The sequence below is a fragment of the Castor canadensis genome, chromosome 19 (assembly GCF_047511655.1).
Source record: "Castor canadensis chromosome 19, mCasCan1.hap1v2, whole genome shotgun sequence".
NCBI lineage: Eukaryota > Metazoa > Chordata > Mammalia > Rodentia > Castoridae > Castor > Castor canadensis.
In genome coordinates, this window is record NC_133404.1 from 6339206 (window position 1) to 6350020 (window position 10815).

The 10815-nt window shown below is 53.4% G+C and overlaps 1 protein-coding gene across 1 annotated transcript; it reads left to right on the forward strand.

Annotated features, from left to right (window-relative positions):
• Window positions 1–8531: 8531 nt before the first annotated feature.
• On the forward strand, window positions 8532–9565 carry LOC109674863 (small ribosomal subunit protein uS2-like). The gene has a single exon (XM_020151736.2). The coding sequence runs from the start codon at window positions 8604–8606 to the stop codon at window positions 9489–9491; it is 888 nt and encodes a 295-aa protein (XP_020007325.2). The 5' UTR covers window positions 8532–8603; the 3' UTR covers window positions 9492–9565.
• The last annotated feature ends 1250 nt before the right edge of the window (window positions 9566–10815 follow it).

The window sequence follows — 10815 nt, forward strand, 5'->3', positions numbered from 1 at the left end:
CCCACTCCCCACCCCACCTAGGTCCTTTCCTAAGGAAATGCAGGCCCAAGCAAAGCCTGTCCAGGGTTACCCAGCAATTCCAGGCCCCAGATGGAAGAAGCCTTCTGTGCCATGAGTGGGGGTACATCCCTGCTGGAGGGGCCACCACTTGCCACCTACCCAGACAATACTAGATGTGCAGGGAGGGACCCAGACCATCCTGCCGGTAAGGTTGGGCCAGTGAGTTCTGGGATGGGGGCCTCATCCATTTCCCAACTGTGTGCCTCTAGAAAAATACCTCACCCTCTCTGAGACCTCATTCTTTCCATTGTAACATGAGGACAATTGTACTTCTCTCTTGGGATTGCTGTGAAGACGTCACTGAACGAGCATAGACTTGTCCCTCCCAGGGGACAGTCTACCCAGTCCTAGATACTACAGAGAGCCCTGGAGCCAGACTTTCTGGGTTCCCATCCTGGCCCTGCCAGCTGTGTGGCCTTGGCTAAGTTACTTAACCACTCTGTGCCTCGTTTCCCCAGCTGCAACATGGGGTTAATAATGCCCTACTCTCCAGGGCTGTTGAAGGTGAAATGAGTTCACCCACCTAAAGCGCTCGGGCTAAGTGCCTGGCTCAGGTTGTGACACTTGCCGTGCAGTTTTGATCACACCATAGAAAGGGTGCCTTTCAGAGACAGCGTGCAGGGCCCAACCTCCCCACCCTGACCATTTTGTCCCCCTCCTGCTGTCCCTGGAGTGAGAATGGGTGGGTGGGAAGCTGCCGGGTGGCTCTGAGGGCCTGGGACCCCAGGGCAGACCCAATTCTCTCACATGGCTCGTCCCTTGAGCTGACTCTGCGCTTCCCGCCCGCCATCCATCCAGTGCAGGGCCACAGAGTCAGCCAAGCAGACGGGCGCTTTTAACAGCTTTTTAACGTGATGGAGCTCAGTGAGCTTGGAGAGTGGCGGCATGTCAGGGGCAGCCTGGGAAGCTTTCAAGGTCAGCCAGCATCAGCGTGACCTTGAAGTCTGTCTCTGGTCTCAGGAAACAGCCCAGGGGCTGCTAAGACCAGAATGCCTTTCTCATTGCCTGTCAAGGAGGCCCTGGGGGGCTGAGCTGAAAACCAACAAGAAAAGAGGCATTAAATGGATTAAAGGAGCAGGTGGCCAGGGGGACCAGGGGCAAAGCAGGCTGGGGATAGCAGCAGCAGGAGAGTCCTCCCCCTTCAAGGCACTGTAAATTGGCTCTCCTTCCTCGTCACTCCCCAAAACAGTCCCTGGAGCCAGCAGACTGGCTGAGAAGATGAACGACTTCCCTTCCTACCAGCTGGGCTCAGCTCCTCTGTCCTGCTGATCAATAAAAGTCAAGGCATCACTCGAGAGATGATGATGGAGAGCACAGGGCAGCTGGACTCGGGAATAGGGCTGGCCTTGCAAAATGGGGCCACCCAGCTGGCCACCAAGCATCCCAGTCCTCTCAGAGGGCGGGAAGTCTCCAGGAAAGGCACAGCACCTTCACTGCCCCCTGGTCCTGCCACAGCCTGGGCCTGTCTAGGCAAGACAGACTTGGGCCTGCTTCCAGCTCTGCTACGGCAGGTCCACGGCCAGGGGCCTCTGCACCCATTTTGTCCCGAATGCCTTAAAACTCTTGTGGTGCTTCTGCCCTCATTATCCTCTGTACCTAGGGGAGACTATGAATCCATTGAACAGACAGGAATACTGAGGCACAGGGAGCTGAGATGGCCTTCCTGAGGCAATGGAGCTGGAGTTCAAATTCAAGTTCTGTTTCTCAGATAGCAGGCCCAGTGTGGGGAGGAGTCTTGTAGCCCTCTCACCAATGGGTCAGGTTCTCAGGCACTGGCTGGGGTTCCCCCAGCAGCCTGGCCCCAGGGGGACCCCAAGGAGAACAAGATCAGGGACTGCCCTATCCCAGCTTCCCTTCTGCCCAGAGCCTGGGCTGTGGCCAGGGCTCAGTGGGGAAGGCCAGGCCCCTTCCAGCCCAGAGAGAAGTCATGGGAAACTCCAAGCTCTGGTGTCTCTAAGTGTCCACCCTGCCCCCACAAAGCCCGAAGGGATGAACCCTGGGCTGGGAACCGGATGGCCTCATTCGGGGCCCAGTTCTGCCATGGGCTAGGAGAGGCCTTGGATCAGTTCCTACACCTCTCTGGCTTGGTTTTCCCATCTGTGACATAGGAGGTAAGGAGCCTAGACCAGAAGGTCCCTCTAGCTCACACTCTGAAGGACCTGGCCACCTGCTAACTCTAACGAGGTGGAGGCAGTGGCTGAAGAAACCAGAGTGCCACCCCAGCCCTCAGCCTGGGGATGTGGTGATGGGGCAGCTGGATTAACCTTTGAGCTGCAGAACCCAGACTTTCCCACAAGCAGCCCCTTTCCCCCCACCCATGGGGGGCGGGGATGGCACAGTTCCCACTGCAGGCCTTCCAAGTGCAACCACAGTGCATGCAAAGCCAGGCAGAAAGTAAACAGAAAGCTGTGTCCCCAGGCCATCAAGGCCCTAGGCCCAGCCTGGGGCAGCCTGGGAAGGCAGCTCTGAAGGGGAGCAGATTCCTCACAGCCTGTCTGAACAGGCCTGGGGCCCTGAGGGACAGCCAGCTCTTCCCTCCCCCCTGCTCAGATCAGAGAATCCTGCAAAAAAGTGCCGTGGGCAGAGGTTGCAGGCTGTGTACGGGGAGATGCAGGCCCGCCTCTATCCCTCCCTGGGCCTCACGGTCCCCATCTGAACCAGGGACATGGTGTATCAACTGCTTTCTAAGGTTCTTTTCAAGCACTGAGAGTTTGATCTTGGGACATTGGCACAGGGGGGCCAGGTGAAGACCAGAGCTGGGAACAGGCCAGTTGTACAAGGAGGAGTCCACGTGGGCATTTAGTCCTGGCCTCTCCCTCTGCCTCCACATATGTAGCCGAGGGGCTATGAGGCTCTTCCCAGGCCTGGCACAGAGAGGCACACAGGCTCCAAGGTTCTGTGCCCAGGGCTTGGCAGAATTTCCGAGCAAGTGCATGGTGTGCTAGGGTGGGAGGGCCAGGTGGCCTGGGCCTATCTGTCCCACCTCTCCTCTGTGGGCTCTCTATCAACTGCCCTGTGCTAAAGATGGATAGAGGCCTCTCCCGTGGTCCTGAGGTTGATGGCTGAGGGCCAGTCCCACCCCAATAGACTTGGCCTCCCCATCCCTGTTCTCCTGAGGTACTGCAGAAAGCCATCCAACCTCTCCTGGAGCAAAGGACCCTCCCCCGGAGACTGCTGTGGATGTCTCCATGGCCCATGGCACGTGTCCAGACCTGTCACCATCCCCCTTTGGGCTCTAGCTAAGACCTACCCTGCCCACCCACTCATCCCTGTCCAAAGGAACAGGCTCCTGGGAAGGATCTCACCCGAGGCTCCCCCGTCCCACAGGTCCCTCTGGGGTTGGGAGGCAGGAGGAAAAGGCACCACAGGAAGTGGACAGGATGGGACCCTGACACCAGCCAGGCAATCAGGGCTGAGCCCTGGGTGGAGCCGGGTTTTAGTCTCCACCGTGCTGTTGATTTGCTGTGTGACATTTGGCAAGATGTGTCTACTGTGAGCTGTCTGTGGAATGACAGTGTGGAGTGGCCTTCCCCAGGTTCCACCACCACTCTTGCCTGGTCTCAGATGTTTCCCTGCCTTCTTTTCCTGCCTTCCTCCCAGTGCCCCCAAGCACTGTTTGGCTCAGAGGACCCAGGCTGCATGGCCCAGGTACCCATTCCCAACAGGGACTGCCAGCAATTCTTGCTTCCGGCCACAGCTCCTGCCACCTGAGTCAGGGCCTGCAGCAGCCCAGGGCGCCACGTGAAAATTTGGCCACACTGCTACAGGCCTCAGAGGTGAGAGCCCTTTCCTGCTGAGCAGGCTAAAGCCTAATCCCTTTACTCAGAGCCCATAGAATCCTCCCTCAGGGAAGGAGGTGGGGCACGAATTGGCTTATTCCCCTGAGCCAGAGAGAGGCGAGCTGGTGTGAGGACCCACGCATCCCTCCCTAGACAGCACGCTGGTTACTGGGCCTCACAATGGGCTCCAGAAACCCTAAGATTCAAGGATGCGAGACCCCTCACGGTCCTCCCCCCACCCCGGGTGAACTGCTGACAGGGCTGGACTGCCAGGTTCTTAAATTGACTTCATGATTAGCCCAGGTGGGGTGACTGACCCCAGGGATAACAGCTAAGGAGGACACAGTCAGAGGGGCCAAGAGAGCACACGCCACCCAGAAAATGCTTTCCCTTTGCCCCCTTTCTTTTGTCCTCTCCAGGGCGTACTAACCTCCCAGTAAAACTTGAGATCAGCAGAAGACTGATGCAAGACCGCTCATGGGGGAGCCTCAGACATTCACAGTAAAGATCACTGGGTCAGGAAGCTCTCCTGGGTTCTGCAAAAGTCCATGCTCTATATCCACCCATGTGTGTATGCACTCAAGAGTTGGTATCACCTGGTGGTTGGTCACACCTGTAATCCTAGCTACTCAGGAGGCAGAGATCAGGAGGATCATGGTTCGAAGACAGTCTGGGCAAATAGTTCTCGAGACCCCGTCTCAAACAACCCTTCACAAGAAAGGGCTGGTGGAGTGGCTCAAGGTGTAGGCCCTGAGATCAAGCCCAGTACTACAAAAAAAAAGAAAGAAAGAAAGAAAAGAAAAAAGAACAGCAGATGAGGCTAAACCACTAAACCACCAGGTTCCCGAAAGCCTGGCTCGTGGAGTGGGGTCTCATCTGTGGGTAACGGCCCCAGGGCCTAGGAGAGAGCTGGTGCCCGTGTAAGGTCATCTGAACCTGAGAGGTCCAGCCCTCAGCGTATCCCCTGATGGGGACCCAAAGACTTTTCCCGCCGCAAGAGACTCTCCCAAAGTGACAACTGGGTGTGGCTCAAACCTTGATGGATCTGCTCTGCCAGACATGATGGTAAGTATCCCACACTCAGTGTTTCATTACTGTTTGTGTACGGCTTGGGTCTGAAATGTCCCCGGAAGGCTCATATGCTGAAGTCTTGGTCCCCAGTGAAGCAGTGTTCAGATGTGGGGCTTTGAGGAAGTGATTCATCATGAGGGCTCTGACCTCATCAGTGGACGAATCCACTGACGGGTTCATAATCTCGTGGGCTATTGGGAGGTGAGGGAAACTGAGGAGGCAGGGCATAGCTAGAGGAAGTAGGTCACGGGGGTGTGTCTTGGGGGCTATGTCTTGTCCCCCAGCCCCTTCCCCTCTCTCTCTTTCCTTCCTGGCCACCACGGAGTATCATGTCTGCTCCACCATGGTCTCCCCACCATGATGGTCCCTCCACCATGATGATGGTCCACCCCGAAGTCACAGAGCCAAGTGACCATGAGCTACAATAAATCTTTCTTTCTTTAAGTGGATTTTCTCAGGCATTTTGCACAGCAATGGAGGAAGGCATTGCCCCTATGCCGCAGATGGGCTGCTGAGGTTGGCCAAACGGTAAGCAAGGGTCCCCCAAGCTCGAGCCTTTCCTGCTGCGCCAGGCAAAGCATGTGTGCCCGGGAGCCCCTGCAGGAGGGAGAGTGTGAGCTGGGCCCAGTGTGCCCTTGGTCCATCACCTGCTGCTCTGAGGCCACCAATGCTGTCCCTGAAGGATCTACCCTTGGGACTCCCCAGCTGGTGGCCCCAGTCAGCAGTTACACCAGCAGAAAGGGAACTTGTGCTCGAGTTAGACAATTTTCACAAATCTTGTTTTCTTCCCCTCAGGGAGCACAAGTGTGGTGCCCATTCTGTGCCATCTGTGCTTTAAAAAAATGCTGCCATTGGGCATGGCTCAAGTGTTTGCCTAACAAGTGTGAGGCCCTGAGTTCAAACCACTAAAAAAAAAAATGCTGCCATAAACTCCCGTGAACTGCAAATCGATATTTTCACCCATCTCCAAGTCACACACTGGGTGCCATTTCCTGCAAAGGGTCAGATTCATTCACATTCATTCAACAAACACTCAGCAAACATCTGTTACAGGCCGTGCACTGTGCTGAGCGTCTGCACCGACAACTGCTCAGTGGCCTCAAGAAAGACATTCTGCGAGATTAGAGGTTAGCCGTCACTTGTGGGGTGATCAGGGGTTAACTTCCTATCAGCATGGTGGAGGTGGTGGGAGGAAAAGAACTGGCAAAAAACTTAGGATCCTCTAGGCCATCCTAAGCGACTTTTAGGCCTCTTTCTCAGCATACAAGGCCACCCCCTCCCTGAAGCCTCCCTGGATGACCCAACCACATATCCACAGTCCCAGTCCCCAGGGTCAAGTCTCCTTGGGAGCTTTGCGGGCTCCTGTCCTCCACACCTGTTACCTGAGCTGCTACTCCTTGGAACCGAGGTCGCTCCTCACCTGTTCTTCCTGTCTCACCTACAGCCCTGACCCTGAAGCCCACAGCTTCCTCCTCAAGCCTCCCCTCAGTGGAGGCCCCAGGAGGACACAGCACATTCTGCTGGCTTGCAGTGTCCCAACTGTTGAAAATCAGCAGCTTTCCAAACTAAGTCACGAGTGATCATTTTCCAAGCTGTCCACTTGGAACTCTGCTCTCTCTGTATGTACATTTCGACTTAACATCGTTTAGTAAGTCAGCGGACTCCATATCGAAACCTAGATTTTCACCTTCTCTTGATACCTGGGAGGCCTGCACTGCTGGATCTTCACGTGACTTTGTTGGTTTGTTTTTTGTCAGTCTTGCTATGCAGTTCTGGCAGGCCTGGAGCTCTCGATCTTCCTCCCGAGCGCTGGGATTACAGATGTGGCCATTGTGCCGGGCCACATCTTCACTGAACGGGCTGGCAGCTGCCTCCCCGCTGGCCTCAGTCTCCCACCCCCACTGAGCTCACTGGCCACTCCCTCACTTGAGTACCTGCCTAGGGTGGGCACTGGGGCCTCTCTTCAAGCCTGTACTTCCTGTTAGACTCAGAGTCTCTCTCTTGCTAGGCAGGCGCTCCACCACTTGAACCACACCCCCAGCTCTTTTTTGCCTTAGTTATTTTCAGATAGAGTCTCAAATTTTTGTCCAGGGCTGTCCTCAGACCTCCACCATCCTACCTATGCTTCCTGTGTAAGCTAGGATGACAGACGTGAGCCACCATTCCCAGCTGGTTTATTGTGATGGGGGTCTCACTAACTTTTTGCCCAGACTGGCCTGGGAATTTTGGTTAAAAATCCTTCATATCTCTATCTCTTGAGTATCCGGGATTATAGATGTGAGCCACGGCATCTGGCCCTCCATGGGTACTTCAAACTCAACACATCTACAATTGAAATCACATCATTTTCTGTTGTCCCAAACCTCCCTCCATCCAGGATTCCCAGCCCAGGAAATGCATCCCAATCCAGCCAGGCACCGAAGGAAAAGGCCCGCGCTCTCTGTGACCCCCGTCTGCCCTATCCTACCTACAGTTCTTCACCCACCTGACGATTCTGCAAACCTCCCGCTGCACTGCCTCCCATAGCCACCATCATCCCTGGCCTGGACCCCAGCAGCTCATTCAGGATCTGCTGGAAACCCTTCCCGACCCTCTAAACTCTGCAGAATGCAATGTGATGATGTCACTTCTGGCTTAGACCCTTCCATGGCCTTCCTTTTTCGTTGGGGAAAAAAAACCCCAAACTTCTTGTAAGGGACTAGTACCAGGACTGGCCTCCCACCCCAGCCTCTTCCCATACACGTGCCTCTTCTCTCTCATTCCATATCACTAACCCCCAACACACACTTCTTCATTTTTGTCTTTTTTTTTTTTTTTGCTGTGGGTCCCAAGATAACCCACTATTTTGTTTTGGCAGCACTGGGGTTTGAACTCAGAGCCTTGCACTTGGTAGGCAGGTGCTTTACCACTTGAGCCACTCCACCATCTTTAGTGAACAGTTCAGTAGCATTAAGGACAATCACATGACTGTGTGATTGTCACCATCATCCAACTCCAGAATTCTTCATCTAGAAAGACTGAAAACGCTGTGTCCATCAAGCAATGAGGCGCTAGTCCTGTCCCCTCCCCCCCAACCACCCATCTGCTTGCTGGTCTGTGGACTGACGATTCTAGATACTTCAGATAAGTGGATCATTCGGTGCGTTCTTTCCGTGACAGGCTTGCTTCACTCCACCATGTCTTCCGGGCTCACCCACATTGCAGCCTGGGTCAGAATGGCCTTCCCTTTTTAAGGTTAAGTAATGTTCTACCGCGGATAAGCACCTCTCGCTTATCCACTCAACTCACTGTCTCTTGGCTGTTGAGAATGGTGCTGCTGTGACCATGGGGGTGCAAATATCTCCTTCAGCCCCTGCTTTCAGTGATTTCGAGTGCAGACCCAGAAGCTGCGTGGCTGGGGCACGTGCTAATTTACTTGAAGGTTTTGAGGAAACACCTCCTGTTTTTCACAGCAGTGTGCGAAGTTCCAGTTTCCCCACATCTTCACCAACACTCCTTACTTTCTGATTTTTTTTTTTTTTGAGATGAGTCTCACTATATGTTTCCCAGTTTGGACTCAAACTTAGGATCCTCCTGCCTTGCCTCCTGAGTAGCAGGGATTACAGTGTGCTCCAGCCTTTCCGCGCTGCTCAGAGAGGGGTCCATACGGCGTTGTTCTTGATTCCTGTCGTAACTTAAAGGAAAGCTAACACAATGTCCGGAGCCCTTGATGTCCTGCAAATGAAGGAGGAGGATGTCCTCAAATTCCTTGCAGCAGGAACCCACTTAGGTGGCACCAACCTTGATTTCCAGATGGAACAGTACATCTACAAAAGGAAAAGTGATGGTATCTACATCATAAATCTGAAGAGGACCTGGGAGAAGCTTCTGCTGGCAGCTCGAGCCATTGTTGCCATTGAGAACCCCGCTGATGTCAGTGTTATAGCCTCCAGGAATACTGGCCAGCGGGCAGTACTGAAGTTTGCCGCTGCCACTGGCGCCACCCCAATTGCTGGCCGTTTCACTCCAGGAACCTTCACTAACCAAATCCAGGTGGCCTTCCGTGAGCCATGTCTTCTGGTGGTGACTGATCCCAGGGCTGATCATCAGCCTCTCACAGAGGCATCTTACGTCAACTTGCCTACCATTGCTCTGTGTAACACAGATTCTCCTCTGCGCTATGTGGACATTGCCATCCCATGCAACAACAAGGGAGCTCACTCGGTGGGTCTAATGCGGTGGACGCGGGCCCGGGAAGTTCTGCACATGCGTGGAACTATCTCCTGTGAACATCCATGGGAGGTCATGCCTGATCTGTACTTCTACAGAGATCCTGAAGAGATTGAGAAGGAAGAACAGGCTGCCGCTGAAAAGGCTGTGACTAAGGAGGAATTTCAGGGTGAATGGACTGCACCAGCTCCTGAGTTCACTGCTACCCAGCCTGAGGTCGCAGACTGGTCAGAAGGTGTGCAAGTGCCTTCTGTGCCTATCCAGCAATTCCCTGCTGAAGACTGGAGTGCCCAACCAGCCACTGAAGACTGGTCTGCAGCTCCCACTGCTCAGGCAACTGAGTGGGTGGGGACAACCACTGAATGGTCTTAAGTTGTTGATCTGCCATCCCTTCAGCAAAATGGGAAAAAGTTGATGGAAAATAAAACATCAGTTTCTAAAAAAAACAGTGTGCTCCACCATGCTCAGCCCTGTTTTCTGAATTTTTTGTTAGTCACTATAACTAGTGGGTGTGAAATGGTAGCTGACTGTGGCTTTGCTGTGCATTTCCCTAATGATGCATGACATTTAGTGTCTTTTCACATGTATGTTGGCCATCTGAATATCTTACTTGGAGAAATGTCTATTCAAGCCGTTTGCTACTTTTGGATCAGGTTTTTTTTTTTTTTTTTTTGGTTGTTGTTCTTTCTGTGTTTTTTGTTTAAATTTTTGGTGGCACTGGAGTTTGAACTCAGGACCTCACACTTGTTAGGCAGTCACTCTACCCCTTGAGCCATGCCCCTATCTCTTCTTAGTTTTAGATTACTTTCAGATAGGGTCTGACACTTTTTTCCTGGGGCCAGCCTTGGGCTGTGATTCTCCTACCTCTACCTCCTGAGTAGCTGGATTACAGGAATGCACCACCATGCCTGGCCCTAGAAATTCTTTATAGGTTCTAGATATTATCTTCTGTCCATCTGACGTGTCTCCATCCATCCTTGAGCACTCTCTGAAACAAGATGTTTCAAGGGTTCCATCCCCCTGCCGCAGCCCTGGACCCAGTCATTTCTCGAAACAGCCCTGGTTCCTTCGGCGGAGAAAGGTCTGGGCTCCAGTTTTGCTCACTGCTCTTGGGGGCACGCTGGCTTCCAGGCACCGAGAGCCAGGGACCATGCGTGTGCACATTCACTTCTATTTATACCAGGTTTATAGATTAAAACCTTAAGCTCACATCAACACTTCCACCACCACAGGAGCCATTGTAACCTTTCCTTTTCCACATTTGCTATTTCGTCCTCTGACAGCAGGAAACCTGCCCACCTGTCCTCGCTGTGTTTACTTATTGCTGCATGGCCCATAGGTAGCTCATCTCCTGGCCGCTCTGGTGGCCACCCTCACTTGGTCACCTCCTTGCCCCACTCAATTCCCCTGCAACAAGAATTGGTGAAGGTGCAGAAGTCCCACAGGCTTTCACCTGAATCATTCCATCACTCAGGAAACAGGCAAGCACGGTGTTAGTTGAAGAAGTTTCTGGACTGTGGATAGCTTTATAATTGAGCTGAAAGCCTCAGGGACTTTCTTTGTTTGTTGGTAGTACTGGGGTTTGAACTCAGGGCCTCACATTTGCTAGGCCATCATTCTTCTACTTGAGCCAGTCCACCAGACCTGTTTTATGTTGGGTATTTTTTTTTTTTTCTGGTACTGGGGTTTGAACTCA